General features: G+C 33.9%; 2 protein-coding genes across 3 annotated transcripts in view; one reads left to right on the forward strand and one right to left on the reverse strand.

Moving 5' to 3' along the window:
- LOC128981966 (TBC1 domain family member 14-like) overlaps positions 1-20579 on the forward strand; it is a 95757-nt gene that overhangs the window by 65737 nt on the left and 9441 nt on the right. Inside the window, exons 6-8 of the mRNA XM_054400986.1 lie at positions 843-1038; positions 7885-8045; positions 9226-9401. Of these exons, the coding sequence (XP_054256961.1) occupies positions 843-1038; positions 7885-8045; positions 9226-9401 (533 nt within the window). The remainder of the gene's footprint in view (positions 1-842; positions 1039-7884; positions 8046-9225; positions 9402-20579) is intronic.
- The window catches only part of LOC128981965 (zinc finger protein 37-like), a 188792-nt gene that overhangs the window by 2673 nt on the left and 165540 nt on the right, over positions 1-20579 (reverse strand). Inside the window, exon 8 of one of the 2 annotated variants that reach the window (XM_054400984.1) lies at positions 4381-4559. The exons of the other annotated variant lie outside the window; for it this stretch is intronic. Within the exon in view, the coding sequence (XP_054256959.1) occupies positions 4545-4559 (15 nt within the window). The 3' untranslated portion in view covers positions 4381-4544. Of the gene's footprint in view, positions 1-4380; positions 4560-20579 lie in introns of those variants that run through there. 2 annotated transcript variants of the gene reach the window in all.

Genomic DNA, 20579 nt, shown 5'->3' on the forward strand with positions numbered 1-20579 from the left:
AAATCATCATTGACTCCCGCTACCTCAGCATAATCATGAACATTTCATGATATGCCATGCATAATTTTATCCCGTGTAGACGTCATCATGATCACGGAAACGTCATCGATGTAGAAATGACGTAGAAATTATCACGGCAAATCATGAACATCTTCCGTGGCCGTGATGACGTTATCACGGACGTTATCACGTTATGTCATTATCGTCTCCTGCGATTACACAAACGTGATCGTGGTCTCCCACAATCGAGGAAAATCACAAAAATCTTCTGCGGCCTTGTAGATGTCATCATTGACTCCCGCGGTCACAGAAACATCATCGTCGAGGTCCACAATCACAGCAAAATCATGAACACATCCCGCGGCAGTGTAGACGTCACTATCTTGCGATTACGGAAATGTCTTAGTTGTCTTCCGCCATCGCGGCATAATTATGAACATCTCCTGTGGCCAAGAAGACGTCTTCATCGTCTCCCGTGGTCACGGAAACTTGGTTGTAGTTGTAGGTCTCGTGGGCGTGACGGGTATTGGTATCGGAATCGATTTCTGATGATCGGTTCTTGATACTGATACCAAAGGCCAAGTATCAATGGTATCGAGAATCGACTCATCCCTATTAATTTTAATCTCCTATGTATCTAAGTTAGAGGTGAGAACTAATTTTTAGTTGCATGGTTAGGCCTGGATTTTATTCTCACTCTTAATTACAGATAAGTACAAATGTTGAACCTAAATATTTTCCATGTCCTTGGGAACCATTGTATTGCAAAGACAACTTTTGAACAAAATATGTTGTTTTTAGAGGATAAGTGTTATAGGCTATGTTAAATGTTGTCTTTGCAGAGCCCAAGATAGGCTGCGTGGAGGAGGACCGAGTAGTGAGAACGACAAGGAAGCTAGCATGGAGCTTATACAGCTAGACATCAGTCGTACGTTTCCTCACCTTTGTATCTTCCAGCGAGGCGGTCCATACTATGACATGCTGCACTGCTTGTTGGCTGCTTATGTTTGTTACAGGCCTGATGTTGGCTATGTGCAGGTAAGAAAGAGCATCTCACCCACAACTTTGGTTAAGAGTTGCTCAAAATATAAGGGAAACTTTTTGTGGGTTCAAATTCTTAGCTTTATCAAGTAGGTTGAACGAATTTGAACTTTTTCTAAATCACTAGTTCAGGGCATATATGCCCATGGTACTAATGCCAGTGATCTACCATCAACCAAGTTAGCATCAGATGCATTTTAGTAAATAGGTGGCATGATAAGACCAAGACACGTACCGATTTACAATCACTCATATTTTTATTTTTTATATATAAGTGTATTTCCGTGAACACAATAACTGATCAATCGTGGTCCAATTTTGTTTAATTTGGATTCAAATGCCCAGTTTTACTACAATCATGGGCAGAGTGAAATATAACAATAATTGATCTAGTATATTGAAGTGTACAATGCAAGCTTAATGGTTACAGAAGAAGTTTAGTAAAATACAGTTTTAAATTCCTGTAAATTATTGTATTTTGCTTGTTTATGGTTAATTTTAAGGGTCTAGTTGGTATAGTATGGTTGTAATAATTACTTTCAAATTACTATGTAGTCAACTGTAGTTTCGAGCACATAAAAGGCTTATCAGATGTTTATTTTTTATCCTTTATGACTTTTCCCAATTCTATTTTACCACAAAAACTAGCAGCTATACCCGTGCCTTGCAACGGGGAGTCAGTATGCAAAAGAAACTATATTTAAAAATACCTTAAAAATGGTTTCACTCCCTCCATTAATTTGGAAATAAAATTGAACTGTATTACTTAACTTGATACTTGAAAATAAATATAAATAAAATTTTTTTTAGTATGTTTTTGTTGACTCAGACTCTGAACACTTATTTAGGCTACCCAGGATACAAAAACAATGATAGATTTTAAGGTATAATAAAATAACATGTTGAATGGTCTGTAGGTCTACTGTAAACAAAAATCCATCACAAAATGTTTAACATATTTGTTTGGTAAAATATGAAAAATAGATGTAACTTAGAGGTTGAAATTAATCAGTCTTAATTAGGCTACTAAAATTTGAGTTTTAAAATTTAGTATCTTGTTAAAAAGTGCAAAACGATGTTAAATTACTGTCACAGACCTTAGTGAAGCTGAAGAGATATTTGGTTTGGGGTACCCCACCTGACTTAAAGCACTGGGCAATGGCTTCGTCGACGATAACTGTTCATGTACACGTTGAACTAATTGCACTATTTCTATAATTGTCCTTTTAATGATCAAAAAAATAATTTCTTCTTGGAAAAAAACAGAATTAGTATCACTTCTATTAGCACTGTACACACTGATTAATTTAATGGTTGTAATATGAAGAATTAATTTAAGTTGTGGGATGGTGAAAAAATTATGCAGATAGACGATAGAAATATGGTGATTACTCAGCGGCGGACGACAGTGGACTGTGTCGTTTGGAAGGATATCAGCGTTGAGGGCAAAGGCCGCATACCTTCGTTATCTCAAAGAGCGGCTGAATAGCGGAAAATATTACTTGGGCTAAGCTTTGTTTGAAACGGAAAAATATAAATATGGAATTGTTAATTGTTTGATTTAAATCATGAAACTTAAATATATCCAACAGTATTTTAGTGAAATAATAATCAAGCAAATGGAAATTTGCTTAGTCTGTAGGTTTGCTGCAGCAGGGGTAATTAACATTAATATTAATTAATTAATATTAGGCCTACTGATAACACAAAAATATGTCCAAAAAATAATTCTTTTAAAACCCAGGATAAGAGCCTAGGTTGATACGGCAATGATTATAGAATCTTAATTATTTTACTATATCGATCCAAAAATATTTTTTTCAACATTGGATTATTCCCTGTAACATATTATTACAGCATTTCACAAATATTAGAAGAGACTCAGTAAACAAATGACTGTAATGAAAGAATCCTATACTCTTGGCATTGACATAATTATGGTTTAACAGTTCCATTTAAGTAATGTTAAATAATATTTACATTCAGGCGAGTGACATAGTTTATTGATGTTTATGATCCATGCAGTTTCTGTTCTAATATTCATGCAGTATTTAATTTGTTTGGACCAGCTGTATGAAATTGTGAAATCAAAATTCATTTGACAGTTAGTTCTGCTTGTTTAGATTTTTAAGCTTTGTGGGTTTGTTCTTTGTTACCATGGATACCATACCATCAATAAATATTTACTTTTAAATCTCACCTGAGATTTTTGAAAGCCCACGGGGCAGAGTCCTAGATCAATATCGAAGCAGGAATAGTTCTATATGTATCATCAGAGCTGTAGCTTCATTTGTGTGCAATTTGAGCCCAGTCGGTTCAGTAGTTTTAGAGATTAGCTCATACAATTATACAAACACCCAGACACACAGACACACGGACAAACACCTCCTCTTCTTTATAATATTATATAATACGAGGTGTTAGCCCGTCCTACGTACGGGAATTCAGTAGTCAGTTAAAACCGTGTACAATTCAGATCAGCTAGTTTACATATATAAAGACAAAGTTTCTTGCAGTTTTAATGTGAAAAATCATCTTGTAAACAAATGTTGTGTGACGAAATATGTTTTTATTCCATCATAGGCCTATACGATATGCATTTTAAATCCGATAATTTTACAATAAAACAGCAATTCTGCAATTTTTACGATGTGAAAAGCGTTGAAGTGAGATTTGCAGCCGACTCGCACAGACGCACACTGATTATAAGTAGCCTCCAGTAGAGAGAGAGTAATATTCAATTGAGAAGTGTATAGACCTAGTCAACGATACCACCTTCCATAGCATACCTGCCTCTTCCATAACAATTATTATCACCACAATACAACTACTATACACAATTCCCAGTAGGTCTGAATAGAAACGACCTAAAATAAAACTATAGTATCCAATAAAGTTCACAGTACACATAATTTAACTTTGGTGTCCTAACATCAAAACTAATAGTCACACCTATCCTTTATATCAATTTCACTGCATTAATTGCTAAATAAATAAGCGTAAACAAAGAAAAGTAAAAACAATAACAGTTTGTTTTGAAACAGCTGTTTGGTTCAAATAACATTCATTTGAAAAAAAGAACTGGTCACATGTAGCAGGAATATAAAAAGTAAACACGCTAGTAAAGCTAATGACGTAATTGTCAATGTTTATTATCCATACCGTTATCAGTTCTATCATTGATAATTACCCACCCTCATTCAATAAATGTACATCGTAATTTCCCATATTAGTTAATTTAAACTACAATATATTCATAGTTGAAAGAAAAGTGATATTTTCACGTTTGGGGGCGCTGATATAGGCGCCCCCAAACGTAACCACAACTGAACACGATTTCATAAAAGGATGGTTTGTCTAATTGCAGTATCCTAGGCCAATGTTGACGTTGTGTCCAATCTATGTCATCCATCTGTTTATCTTTGTATAAAACCCGGCTGAGGTTGTGGTGGCAATTTTTAAAATCGTGATTCCTGATTATTCTTGATCTTCTTTTTATAACATCAATATTTCCGGGCCTAATCCAAACAAAAATAAAGCAGACAAACATTAATTGTAAACAAAAAGCTACCATGAAGAATTAAAACATGTAAACATTGTTATTTTTATAATCTTTCCTTGAAAAGTGGAGCAGTAAAATAATTTGCATTTATCCTTTTTTATTAAGACTCGTGTACAGAGCTTCGATTTGTACTGTGTTTTAATTAATTTTGGTTAAAACTGTGGTTTAAACTGTGGTCTAATTATCTCTACTAATCTTAATTATTTCCTATAATCAATGACAAAAATAAAATAACCTCATAGTTCCATAGTTTATATTTAACCAGCTGTTAGTTAAAACAAATTATAATGCTCTAAAACAAATCGAAGATTACAACGATTGCTTTAAAAAAATAATTTGAACATCCTAGTATTTTACTATGTATATTTAATTAATCTGCCATCCTCTTACAGAAGAATTGAACGTATCAATGATTAGCATTACACATAGTATAAATAAGTCAACCCTAAGTATGTCTTTACATTTTTATCCAAATGCTGAATTTGTAAAACAAAAGCTGAATGTTTACAGCTGTTATGTTAAGCAAATTATTTTATGCTAAAAGCTAGTTTAAAATCTTAGCGTCGGCTGCTAGACTTTTTAAAAATTAAAACATAATTTCTAAAAAACTGGGACCCTAAACTAAAATTATGGCTTCGACATTCCCTAGTTCTCAAAATTATCTTTCTTTCAACACAAAAATCATGAAAATCCGTCGAGTGGTTGATTCAGAATCGTGAAATAAAAAAACACTGTTTCGTTTTAATATTATAGATAACTAGAGGACATGTGCTGCTCCGCAGCATTGAAATTTATTTCAGAAAATCTTAAGATAATTAAATTTATTAAACTGAATATTAGTGTTAAGTGTTAACATTTTACTCAAATTAATAATTTATGTTATAAATAAAATTTGTTTTTTTACACCATTACATTAAATAACAAATAAAATATAAATACAAATATTAAATCATCTGCCTTTACAACACTTCTCTCCATACAATATTCAATGTGCGTCGTCCTTTTGGTTTTATTTCCACTTTAACTTTTTCGCATGATTTTCCTCTCGATAAGGCGACATACAGCTGACCATGGCTAAAAACTGGTTCAGGCAAGTAGACTCCAACCCGATCAATTGTTTGCCCCTGCGCTTTATTAATGGTAATGCAAAATGCTACCTTAATTGGAAATTGTCTTCGCTTGAAAGAAAATGGCACAGTTGTATCTGAAGGCAAAAGATCAATGCGCGGCAGGAGTACACGTTGCCCGATGTTCTTCCCCGTTATTATTTCCAAATCTAAAATATTTTTATGCATTTTCTTTACAATAAGCCTTGTGCCATTTAAAAGACCTGTTGTATAATAAAAAAAAAAAAAAAACAAACAATTTAACTTATGGGGAATAATACTGAAGGACCGAGTGAATTTAGTGTAAAAAAAACTTAATTTAAAAAAAAATGTAAAGAGAAAAATGAGTAAGACTTATTAGAAAGAATTGAATTGTTGTAATGAAAAGTACAAAAGTACATATGATTGATGTAAACAAATGTTGTTAAACATTTGTAAACAGCTGACATAGAGGAATATAAAATTATTGTTTATTCCTTTACAAAGAGTAACTTTTCCTTAACATACCAAATTTATGTTTTTTGATTGAGTAATACAGTAGTTTGAACATAACTGATACGAACGATCTATATCTCAAATGAAAGCTTTTATTTCTAGGAGTATTTTAAGAACAAAACATATAAACAAACTAAAATAAAAATGGGGTTATTGATCACTGGTCGTAGGTAAATCCCAAAATAATTACATTTTTTATTGTTTGGAATTCAGCAGCGCGCTTCAGGTACGTCCGATCTTAATAATCAAGGGCTCAAATGAAAGCTGGTATTTCACTGAAGGTTCTTAGACCAAAACATATAGGATTACGTAATTATAACTGAGGAAATATATCTTCAATTGAAGTAACAATTTAAAAAAATCTAATTTATGTTTTTTGGTAAAGTAATACTGTAGATAAATTAATGCTGATGCTTGATGGCAAATCTACGTGTGCATACCTTTAATTTAAGACCAAAATTATGAAAATCGGTCGGGTAGAAGAGCCGAACGGACTCGGAAAAGAAAAACCAAATTTATCTCCCATAAGAAATGTACAAGGGAGCAAATTACGTTTGTGCATAACTCGAGTAGTACGTCAGATAAATGAATGCCGATGCTTGATGGCAAATCTACGCGTGCATACCTTTAATTTAAGACCAAAATCATGAAACTCGGTCGGGTAGAAGAGGCGGACGGACTCGGAAAAGGAAAACCGATATTTTTTAATATATAGATTAATAGATAGCTAGATAGATAGATAGTAGTTTTTTGATGACTGTTAAATTTTATCTCTAACTCAGTCAGTATTCTTGTGAATATTCTATTTGCCGCTGGCCATTGCCTGCTGCCATAAAACTGTTTATGGCTTCATATCAAACTTTTAACTAATCTACAATCTTATTTTATAAGTTAAAATATTTGTTATGATGGATATTTCTTCTTTATATTGATGAAACCTCAAGCGTTGTTTGTATATTTGTTTTGTTATTTTTTGTTTCCTATATTTTTTATTGTACGTAGGTACTTTTCACAATCTAAATCTTATGAACTAGAATGGTGATAGTGACTTTGCTACCCTCATTATTTGTTACTCAATTTATATAGGCCCTCTTAAATAATTAGGTCTAGGCCTGGGTCTTTTCATTTTTTGGGAGAGCTTTAAAATATACTAAGAAAATTTAATCAAGTCTGAGATAAACTAACGATTGATATGGGTTGATGTTAACTTTGCAAATTAAAAGACAATAATCTAAATCTGTGCTAATCAAATTTTTGGTATAGGAAAACACTTGGCAAGAGTTGTATCCATCTTATAATTAGTTTTGAATCTGATAAAAAAGATACTCTTTTCCATTACTTCATCATAACCTCCAGTTTTTGATTGTCATCTGTTGAATGTGAACAGCTGGCAACTACACTGTATTCGTACTGAATGCATTTATGTTTTTAAAGGTAAAAAAAAAAACAATCTACTAAAACATGATTTCCCTTACCTGTAGCAGCAAACCTAGACCTTTTAAACATTATGTTATTTAACTAGGGAATAAATCTGTCATCTAAGGAAATATTTTAGTAAAAGCCCAATCAAATAAATAGAAATTCACCTAGTCTGCAGGCTTGCTGTGGCTGGGGTGTTGTTTATTACTTTACTTTTCATTCTCAAGGACATTCTTGTTTGTAAACTATTAGTTTGTGCAGGGAATGTCGTTCATCGCAGCGGTGCTGATACTCAACATGGAGGCTGCTGACGCATTTGTATGCTTTGCTAATTTGTTGGACCAACCCTGCCACCGCGCATTCTTCCATCTCAGTCAACCACACATGCAAGCCTACTATTCAACTTATGACCACCTATTCAGGTTAGTTATAATAATAATTTCAATTTGTTTATTATCTCGCATGCAAAAGTTTTCTGTACACTGCAGCGCCTTGTATACCTCTCTAGCTGCTAGATATTTAGAGGAAAACTCATATTCATTACCTTATTATAATATCTTTTACAGGTACAAAGTTTAAATACATTTGATTTGTTTTCAAATTAAATAACAAAACGTACTACATAAGTTATTACATTTCAACCAAATTCCTTCAAGCAGTTTTTGAAAATTCCATTTTTAAAGTCTTATGAAAAAAAAACACCATTAAAAGTCTAAATTAAAAAAAATATATACAAAACACCTGGAGATACCTTATTATTTATACCTTATTTATCCTTTTTAATTTTTCATCATGATGTTTTAAGTTAAGTTTTCTGCTGTAGCCCCCTGGTGAAAGTGTTTTTCCTTTTTAATTATGTATTGGTATGTCGAGTAGTATAAAGTATTGTAAATTGATTATAAGTTGAATGGACATCAAAGATTCTGTAGTAAATGGACTGATACAAATCGTTCCCCACGCACAGACTTTGCCTATGTGGGGACCATCCTTTATATGTATTATAATTTTTGTAACATATTTTTTGTCTGAAAAAAAGAAAAGATACCTTGGATTAGTACTCACATACCTTATTTGATCAGTATTGGTCTGTAGCTCTGTGCACATCCACTTGCACACCCACAACCACTCAAAACAGATATGTTCACATCAAAAACTGAACCTCTAAAATGTTGTACAAAAACTTTGGTACAAGATGACCGAGAGTAAAAATGACATTTTTAGTCATGATCATGGCATTTAGTATTTAATGTAGTATTTAGAGTAATTTTGTTTTTCCTACGGCATATTTCAAGACATTCTACAACTTATTACAAGAGAATAAGCCTGAGAAATATCCCTTTTAATTAATGTCCAGATTTTGACCGCCTAATGTGGCTTTGGGCTAATCCATGAGTAAATGCCTATGTATAAAGGTCCTGTCCATATGACTATCAAGGGTTTCAGTAAAAAAAATGTTACTGTAATTTCATATCATGTAGTATGTGAGTACTTTTTATCTTATCTCCTCCTATTTATTTTGTGGTATTAAACTATGTTAATTTTACTTAGGCTCGCCAGACGTGTTCAATAAATTTAATAGTGTCAATATATCTATGATTGTAGAGAAAATCTTCCCGAGCTGTACAGTCACTTCACCAACACCACGTTGACCCCTGACCTGTATCTGCTAGATTGGATATACACAGTGTTTACCAAGACCATGAACCTGGACCTGGCCTGCAGGGTGTGGGACGTGTTCCTACGTGATGGTGACGAGTTCCTTTTCAGGACAGCTCTTGGTAAGTTACACTAACTGGTAGCAAATTATTTATAATCAGGGAAGGGATTCCGATTCTCAATACCGATTCTGAAAAAGGAGGTTAATTACTATGAAAAACTCGACTGACGTTGCAGGTTGTAACAAGTGACACATCATAGTTTATTTGGAATACTCTGAAGCCAGCTAATCCTATATATTAAATCGTGACAGGGCTTTTCATTTCACGATTCTGAATCAACCACTTGACGGATTTTCATGTTTTTTGTGTTGAAAGAAAGATAATTTTGAGAACTAGGGAATGTCGAAGCCATAACTTTAGTTACGGTTTCAGTTTTTTAGAAATTAAGTTTTAATTTTCAAAACGTCTAGCAGCCGACGGACGAGTTTAAGTCGTTTTAGTGGTGGTTTAACTAACAGCTGGTTTCTAACTGTCATAGAAATGTTTATGTTACAAGTTGTTTGTATACAAAAATATTGATTGTCAGAGTTTGCCTACACACTATTTCACTTTAAAATGTAGTTTCTTTCCTACCGTTAAATATCTATTTTATCAGGAGATTGTGTAATTTTAGACTAAAATTTTTAAACTTATAATCAAGTTTTGTAGGATAGTTGTGAGAAGTTTGTTTAAAAAGAGAATTTTTGTTTTTGAAAATGTATATGATTAATGATCTTACATAAAGCTGTGAAAGATTAAAAACTTTGAACTCGTCAAAGACATATTCTGAGGGGTAGCGGCGAGGTTTTCGTAGAGCAATTTTTATAATGGCTTTTTGAATAATTTCGATAGGGGCCAGAATACTTTTATAGCCACCACCCCACGCTAGATTCCCAAATTGTAGAATAGACTGTATGTATGCATGGTAAATGTTTTTTAGAAGATCAAGAGGTAAAATTTTGGATATATTAGAAAAAACAAAAATGAATTTACGTAGTTTACATCTAATTTGATTTATGTGACTAGTCCATTTCAGCCGGCTATCAAACATCACCCCTAAATACTTAAACTCATTCACACATTCAATACTTTCACACTTGTCACATTCAATCTCGGCACCACAACTATGTAATTTTAAATATAAATCTAAAGGATCATAATCAGATCTTAGTGAAATTGGCATGTATTTTGTTTTTGATAAGTTTACGGTTAGCTTATTCTGGTCGAACCATGGCTTGACAGTGAGAAGGCCGCGCTCGGCGCTGCTGTACACCTCCGGCCAGCTGTCGCCCTCGAACAAGATACGTTCAGCGAGATAATCTTCAAACCATTTTAAAGTGACACCTCTCACCCCTATACATTTCAACTTATTAAGAAGTAATCGTCTGTCAATGGTGTCAAAGGCTTTAGCTAAATCTATAAAGACAATTATAACAGGTTACGTACCTTGACGTCCACAATTCCTTAGTCGGTGTCTGTTGACTATAGTTTCGACTACTACGTAGTCATTATCAAAAACAGAACGTTAAAATAATTACATTCGTTGAATGTCGTCAAATCTTAAGTATATCGAACACACAAACAAACATAACACGAACACGGTAGACATTTAACATAATTGGCCGGCCGGCACACGTCACTGAACTGGTCGACGACGACTGACTATTTACCCCACTCCATTTCGTTTATCAGCTGTGCCTCCAGGACTCGTGTTGCCAACATAATTGTTATCAAAGTGATCTAAGACTGTGTTGAATAGTTTGTTTGAACCATAATTAAGTTTTTCATTGAGCATGTTGTACGGGTCGGATTTAGTGGCTTTGTATATTTCGAACTCTTCGAGGGTGTCTAGCATGAAGCCTTTCTTGCAAACATGTAGAATTTCTGCATTATCATTAAAACTATTAACAGTATGGTTTGAATTTAATAAATGTTCAGCGAACTTGGATTTTTGTTCTGTTTGTTTTGGTTTAGGTAAATGTTCAGAAAAACGTTTCTTAAATGATCTGCCGGTCTGACCTATGTAAAAGTTTGGACAGTCAGAACATTTAATTTTATAAGTACCAGTAGCTGATTCCTTAGGTTTACTGTTTTTCGGCAACCTTTTATTTAGTTTCGCCCCAAGTTTGTTAGATGTTCTATAGGCCAGAGTTAAGCCGTGAGGGTTCAATTCTTTCTTTAGTGTGTACTGTAGGCTATTGCTGTATTCCACAGAGACAAAACGTTTATGAACTGTTGTAATATTACTAGGAGAGGGTTTTCGGTTTTGTTTATTAATTATCCTATCAACGATGGAACCAACTGTTTCTGGGATAAAATATTATAACTATTTTCCTGAAATCATAAAATCTGAAAAGAGTATGAAATGTTTTGAAAGGAAATTAAAAAGATTTCTTGTGGCCAAAGCGCTATACAGTTTTGAGGAATTTTTTATTGTTTAAGGTCATTTCAATAAATATTTATTTTACATATATGTATAATGTATCACTTTTCTATCTAGTTACTAGGCGATATAATGTACATATTATGTATTGTTCTAAACGCCATTCATGTATACTTTTGTATATATGTGAATAAAGTATCTTTGAATTGAATTTAATTGAATCTCCCGCGGTCCTGTAGATATCGTAATCAACATCGCGGTCGTGAATACATGGTAATCGTCTCCCACGGTCGTGAATACGTGGTAATCGTCTCCCGCGATTGCGGCAAAATATTAATCATGTCCCGCAGTCATGTGGACATTATCATCGTCTTGCGTGATCGTGGTATAATTCTGATCATCCCTCGCGGCCGTGTAGAAATCATTATTGTATCTCCCCCGATCCTGCAGACATCGTAATCGTCTCCCGCGATTGCGGAAAAATGGTCATCATCTCCCGCTGACATATGAAGATCGTCTTCCGCGAATGAGGCAAAATTCTGATCTTTTCCCGTGGTCATGTGGACATTATCATCGTCTTGCGCGATCGTGGCATAATTCTGATCATCCCTCGCAGCGTTTAGAAATTATTATTGTACCTCCAGCGATCATAATCGTCTCACGCGATTGCGGCAAAATGTTAATCATGTCCCGAAGTCGTTTGGAGATCATCATCGTCTTTCACGATTGAGGCAAAATTCTTCGTGTTTCCCGTGTTCGTGTGGACATTATCATCGTCTTCCGTGATCGCGGTAATATTCTGATCATCCCTCGCGGCCGTGTGTAGACATATTATTGTTTCCCGCGGTCACAGAAACGTCACTGTTGTCATACGCGATCACCGTGGATTGAAAACTCCAGGGTGAAATACAAAATTCACACATAATTCCTCGTTCAAAAAACGCACGCATGATTCCCGGATTTCCCGGTCGGTGGATACCCTACATATATATTGCAAAGGGGCGCTACTATTATTTGTGCCTAGGGCGCTGACAGGGTCAAAAACGGGCGTGTACAACTCCCTATTCTAATTCGTGATAGGCTTGATCACTTGCTGATCATAGTGTATATATAATATTTATTTATTTATTTATGGAAAACTCCATTTTACATATGCATACAAAGATGGCAAAACGTTACATTTCAGGCTTATACATGTCATACATGAAGATAGAACAGACTAAAAAATTACTTAATAAGTTAAGATCTATCAAATCTTACCACAATCAACAACAATATATACAATTTAACCCTCCGAGTGTTATTTGTCGCTGCAGCGACACATAACACACTTTGTGTAGTGTTTTGTGTCGCTGCAGCGACTCACAAACACTGTTTACGGCGAAGGCTCTATGACTGACAAAATCGGATTGAACTGGACCGAGTTAGGTATCGTTTTATTTGACAGATTCAGAGCTTTCTCCGGAGGTCTGTCTCTAAGCGCTTTTCATTTTAGTTCCGAAAATATTGTAGCAGACAGCTGACGTGCGTATTTGTAAACAGCTTGGTTAACCTCGGACCGATGACTGATGTGTTTTATTACGTTTATCATTGTTTTAGTGTTAAAAATCAAAAGTAGTGATATACGTGGTGCATTATAAGAAGATTTAAGTGATTTTGAAGGGCTGGTTGATGATCCTGAAGAAGTAGGTAGTGATATTGATGTAAATTATCAGCCAGATTCCTAGCTATGGTTAGGCTATGCATTCTTCTATGCATCATGTACTGAAATCTGTTTTTTGCCCATAACTTATTTATTTGCAAATCTACTTCCTTATATTATTATATATTTGTAATCCTCATAAAATTTAGAACAATGTGGCTATTTTCAAATATTTATAGGCCTATAATTTATACAATTTCATTGCGGGGGGACTTTATTTTATTTTTTTTTCCAAAATTTATTTTTTTTCCTAAAAAATTTTTTTGAACAAATGTTCCTTATGTTTTGTATATAATATTGAAGCCCATGATTTTCCAAACAAAATGGTATATAGAACAGTATAATTAACATTGTTTTTAAGCTTCTCAGATCCGTTTTAATAAAACCTTGCAAATGAGCAAAAAATAGGCAGACATTAAGGCCAAAACAAGGGACACTCGGAGGGTTAACAATCATCATGAGAAACAACAAGAAGTTTTGTATAATTAGCAACAATGATAAAGAATCAAAACAAGTAACATGTTAAAAAAATACTTATATAAAGATATAACAAATCATACTAAGAGTACGCTCCGAAGTCGCGTATGAGAATGAACAAAGACAATTCCATGTAGGCTACATATATAATCTTTCTTTAGTCTTTGGCCCCTCTTATACCCTGCCCCTGCGGTGCGCCGCAAGTTTGTGCGGCGGCAGTGGCAGTGATGACATCTTAAAAGCCATAAGTGGTTGCTGGTATTTTGTCAGGATTACCAACTTAGGGATTTCTATCCACCTTTAGATATTTATACCGAGTGTAGTACTTGGAATAATGGAATAGTAGAATTAGTTGGAAATGAATTAGAAATTACTTGGAATAATGGAATACTTCCATACTTGGAAGTATGGAATAATAGAATTATATTATTTAATTTGAATAATACTTCCCGGGTGGCAGCGACCACATAGTAGGCCTACAAACAACTTGTACTATGTGGTTGCGGAGCACCCTGTTTAAAATTTATTACTGTTATTTAGCTTGTTTATAATAATAATAACCTATTTAATGTAAGTAGAATCTATTTAAGTACCTATTTATGCAAATATTTGTTATCTTTCTGAAAGAGAGGTACCGGAACTCCGTTCCACCACATTCCCCCCCAAATCGAGCACTGAATAACACTGTATCCTCTACATCAACTAGGCCTATACAAATAATAAAAAACAAAAAAACATAAAATTCACAAGAGTTTAAACTGGCTCCTGGCCCCATCATAAATGTAGCCTAATTAATAATGTTTATTATAAAAGCTAGAGGTAGTAATTCAAGAGTATCCTAGATCTATTGCGAATAGCAATTTGAGTACTGTGGTTAGTTCAGAATTATTATGAATAATATTCAATAGTTTGATGCCATAAAATGGTGTTAGTAAGATGCAAAACAATGTTACTATTTAAAATGCATAACAATGTTATTATTCAAGTATTTTAACCTGTAGGACCATGTTACCAGAAAAATAGGAGCTTGTATATAGGAACAACAAAATAAACCATAAAGTATATGGAAATAGATTGTAATGTAAAAATACCCCCGCCGCAGCAAACCTGCCGTCTAAGCGAATTTCCATTTGGCCGAATTGATTTTCAATTGATCTATTTAAATAACATAAGGTTTAACAAGTACCTAGGTTTGCTGCTACAAGGAAACTAATAAAGTAGTGTGTTTTTAGTAAAATATTGATAGCCTACTATAAAATAAATAAATTTGCCAAGTTTGATCAAAATATATCCATAAACAAGCAAACTACAACATTTTACAATATTCTCCATAAGAATAACATGGGAATTTTAAATTTACCATTTTTTTCGTTTTCTCCGTAACCAATAACCGTACAAAAACACTTTGATATACTGAATTGTTTGTTTTTTTAAGCTCTTTAAGAAGGTTTAGAGAAAAATTGGGAAATTTTGTGTTTTGAGGGTAAGAAGTGAGAAAAACCAATTTTTACCACATAAAACTCCCCATAAAACCCTGTTCCCATGGTCCGATCATGCTGGATCGCGAACTCATTCAAGTTTATCCCGCCTTACACCTTCAAACCAAATTTCATCAAAATCGGATAAAAATTACTCAAGTTATCGTGTTCACGGACACATATATATATATATAAATCTATATATATATATAAATCTATATATATATATATCTATATATATATATATATATATATACATATATAAAAATTTGAACGAATGGTGTTTTTGGCCTCTGGGGACATTAAAATGAAAAAGTAAATCGGTCCCGGGCCTAAGTCTTACCATGAGACCTACGGTAATAGCTACTTCCCTATAGGGAAATTCGCTAATAACAAGATAAATATTTCAATTTGTTTTATTTGCAAGCATTTTTGATATTGTTATTTCATTGTGTTTCACCCACTATTTCAATTGTGCAAAGACTGAAGGTAGTGCGGTAGTAGACTGAAGGAGGTAGCATAACTTAATGAGTCGGTTCATTATAACCTGAATTTTACCTTGCTAATCGAACCGAACTTCAAAACACTTAATACTCGCACGAATCCGCATAAAACCTGACCTACCTTCCCCACATGCCTAAATAAGAGCTGACTATTTTTTTTCAAAACGAATTGATTGTATATGATTTTTTACATGACTAATTAACTCTTTTAATTTGACGAATACTTCATCTTTTGTCTTTAGAAAGTAAACAAAACAATAGTGTGAAAACTCATCTTTTAGCAACAAAAAATACTTGGAACCACCAATAGAATTTTCTTCCATAGGACCGCAAAGATCTGCATGAATTATCTGTCCCATTTCTGTTGACTTGTTTGGACTAGTATTAAAACTTGAGCATTCCTGTTTAGCAAGGACACACGGTTCACAAAAGAATTCTTCATTAGGTCTATTTATAACCTTAACGTTACTTGCCTCCGGTATTACTTAACGTCTAATATTTCATTTCATTCATTCATTATTTTGTATTAAGTTTCTTAAAGTGTTAACTTTTGTTCATACACCTTTGTTATTAATCACTCCTCAGAAAGGCTGGCCTAGTATTCATTTTCCTAATTTATACAATTTTGTTAATCTGTTCAATTAATCATTAATAATATTCATTCCATAGCTCATATATATTTTTTTGCAAAGCCCAAAACTTGTTTATTTATTAAATTTGTAAGAGAATTTAATACATCAAAATTTCTTATAACGTAAATTTCAAAATTAGTCCTTAAGGAATCAAAATTCAAGAAGCAGTGAAACAGTGATCCATGTGTTCAACAATACGCCTATGTGAACATTGAGATTGAGAAGAGAAGGGAAGCCATAGTTGAAAGTTGAAACTGTTAAAAAAAGGAGTCCAGGTTTTATCTAAATTAAATTAATTAATATCATCAAGAAAAACCCAGTTTATATTCAAGTTATATCATAGTCAACCTCAAGAGGATCCATTGACCAATCAGAGAGCGTTGATCATTTGACTTTACCCGCCTTTGTTCCGCCACCCGAACTGCCTCTAGCCGAAACGTCACCGAAAAAAAATACAATAGTGCCGTCTTGCCGAACGCAGCCAGACTTAAGCGCAATTCCCCGAACTTTGTTCAATGTGATAGACAATATTGCAGATAGCCGACGAACAGCTGATACTGATATTATTCAAACACAGTCTCATTCCGTTCATAATGTGAATCTCGAGCTTCATAAGCATTCTGACACTTCAACTGATGAATTAAACGGCTCATATCCTCCAGTACAGACACCCACAATCGATATGAATATATTAGTTAACCTTATGACCAACTTGAGTAATAAGTTTGAACTAACCAGTGCTGAATTAAAATCAGAAATCTGTGAAACTAAATCAGAAATCCGTGAAACTAAATCAGAAATTCAAGAAATAACAAAACTGCAGATTAATCAAACTGAAGCTAAACTAATTCAAACATTTAACAATAAAATAAATATATAATAGGTTACGTACCTTGGTCCGTCTTCAGTCTTATTTTAGTCAATGGATGACTAGTTTCGGGTACAAAGACCCATTGTCAAATCCTTTTCAAAACATCATTTAGAAGCTAGTCAAAAATCCGACGGAAGTCTTCATCATTATATAAGTACAGGTTGACACATAAAGTTTATTATTAAAAAAACACAAGTTACGTAACATATAAGACGATTGATAGGCCGGCCACATTTAACACGGGACAAACCGACACAGGTACATGGCGGACACGACAGAACGATCCATTGTCCAGTTGGTGACATTGACCTTGGGGGAGGGGGTACGTCAGCTGATAAAGACTTGTATTAGCTCTGTTGTCAATGCTTGCAATTCTATCGAATAAAATATTTGAACCAAAATTTAGTTTTTCATTCAAGACGTCTTGAGGGGATTTTTTATTAGCTTTATAAATTTCTAGACTCTCTAAGACGTTCATGAGAGGGCCTTTACTGCATTTGTGCAAGATTTGTAAATTATTTCGGCAACTATTGACATTGTGATTGGTATTTATTAAATGTTCTGCAAATTTGGAACGTTGTAGTGACAGTTTTGGTTTAGGGAGATGTTCTTTAAACCTGGTGTTAAAAGAACATCCCGATTGGCCTATGTATAATTTTGAGCAGCCATTGCACGAAAGTTTGTAAACACCTGTATCATCTAAATCATTATCATTTTGTTTACGGCTGTTTTGGCTCAAATGACGTTGTAGTTTGTTTGACGTTTTACTGGCTAAGGTGATTTCATGTTTCTTTAATTCGTTTTTTAAGGTATAGTGTAGGTTGGCTCCGAATTCGACAGATACAAAGTTGCTGGGTTTATCAATCGGTTTACTAATTTTGTTTTTTTGTTTGTTGAAAAACAATCGTCTTATATGTTACGTAACTTGTGTTTTTTAAATAATAAACTTTATGTGTCAACCTGTATTTATATAATGATGAAGACTTCCGTCGGATTTTTGACTAGCTTCTACATGATGTTTTGAAAAGGATTTGACAATGGGTCTTTGTACCCGAAACTAGTCATCCATTGACTAAAATAAGACTGAAGACGGACCAAGGTACGTAACCTATTATATATTCGAATATCAGTCTTGGTGGCAAAAATGTTTAAAATAAAATAAACGAAACCTACCGAGAAATCCAAGCATGTAGAAACGCATTTGAATCACAAATATGTGAAACTAGAGAAAGTCAAATTTAAATAAAGTCAGAAATAAATGCCATAAAATTAACACAAAGTATTTTAACTGAAGAAACAGCTAGATTAAATGATCGGCTAATGTTAAAAATTTAATACTCTCAAAATCAGTTGAAGCAATTTTTTGTTAATAGCATATCAAAACAACAATCTAATTCCGAAATAGAGCATAACAAATTCCAAGAACAAATAATCTCAACAGTAAAATCACAGTTAGAAGAACATAAATCTAATTTCGAGCAGAAAATAGAAGAAATCACAGTTAAAACAAAACTTGACAATGAGCGTAACTCAAAAATAAATTTAACTGCCCTACAAAATTAAGTATTGTTTAAAATCACCCTACAAACTAGATTAATTGAAACACAACAGCTCGAAATTCAGACTCTGAACCAAAATTTGATCAAATGTGAGTCTGAAGTAAACAACTTAAAGCAATCTAACCCAATAAATGGACAAGCAGGTGCGATTCAAGTAATCTGTAGCGGTAATGAGAACAATGATCGTCAACTGCCGAAATTTAATGGACGAAGCGGCAACCCAATGGAATATCTGCGCAAACTTAAGCGATATTACGAGAGAGGGATCGAAAGGAATATGAACTGCAATCAAACCGAATACCTTAAAGATCTATTGTAAACGTCATTTGAAGGACCTGCATCCCGATGGTTGCAACTAATCAGATCAGACATTCTTGATTGGGATCGTTTTGCTAAGGAATTTGAGTGCAAATATTGGAGTCAGCAGTCCAAAGAAGAATAAAAGCTAAGATTGAGTCTGAAAAATATCGAGCGAATGGAACCTTGAGCCGAACGGAATATTTAACTGAACGAGTACTTTTATTGCAATCCATATCCCCTAGTTTAAGTGAAGAGGAGATCGTATCATTATTGGCAGAGCGATTCGATCCAATCATCCAGGACAGTGTTAATGTGCAAAATATCACCACAATAAGAGCCATGGAACGACTTCTACAGAAAGAAGACATTCGAGACGGACCTAAGAAAGTCAAGAGCTACAACAACAGTCATCAGAACAGCAGACCGTCTAGTCCTAACATACAGAACCCGCAACGTTACCATGATCGATATACTAACGAACAAGCTTAACGTGCCTATGATGAACCGCCAGAACTACCAACACAGCGATAACTATGCACAGAACAACCAACATCATAGGAATCAACAAAATTACCGATACAACGGAAATAATGGTAATGAGTCCCAACAGTACCAACGTGTGCACCGATACAACAAACCGTATCAGCATGACCACTACCCGGACCGGAACTGTGGCCAAAACTACAATTATAATCGGAATCACCCTACCAAGGAACAAAACCAATTATGTGCAATGAATAGGAAAAATTATAACTCGCCTATTACCCCAATTGCTCCACCCATGGATCCACAATTAAACAGCCATCATTCAAGTTCCCTTTTTCCAAATCTCCACAGAGAACGGAAAACCACTCGTCGCTGTAGATTACGGCCGAAAAGAATTATGTTGCCAACTGATTTTTCATTGAATACAGTGCCGAAATACTTATGTGATAAAAACAACTTTCTCTTAGAAAATAAATTATAAAATATTTAATAGTTCCAAACTTAATAAAGCCAGTCATCCTTGGAGTCTATGTACTATCTGCCCTTAAATTGGATTTGAAATTGAATACAAATGAAATCAATATGTAAATCAACAATAATAATGTTACAGTGAAGTTTAATTTGTGTCATCATGAAGGACAAATATGTCAAATAGTAGTTAATAATAGCCATAGGCCAAATAATAATATAATGATAATTTTGATAATATGGTATGTACGATGAGTACCATGATAATATATGATAGCACAACACACAACTTCAGTGATCAACAAAGTAATCCACCAAAGGAAGGACAGCACATTGACATTTGAGGAGATTAGGCCTAGTACATCATTAGCACCAAACACATATATTACTAAGGAAGAAT

The sequence above is a fragment of the Macrosteles quadrilineatus genome, unplaced genomic scaffold (assembly GCF_028750875.1).
Source record: "Macrosteles quadrilineatus isolate MER2022 unplaced genomic scaffold, UCM_ALF_1.0 Scaffold_64__1_contigs__length_664444, whole genome shotgun sequence".
Lineage (NCBI taxonomy): Eukaryota > Metazoa > Arthropoda > Insecta > Hemiptera > Cicadellidae > Macrosteles > Macrosteles quadrilineatus.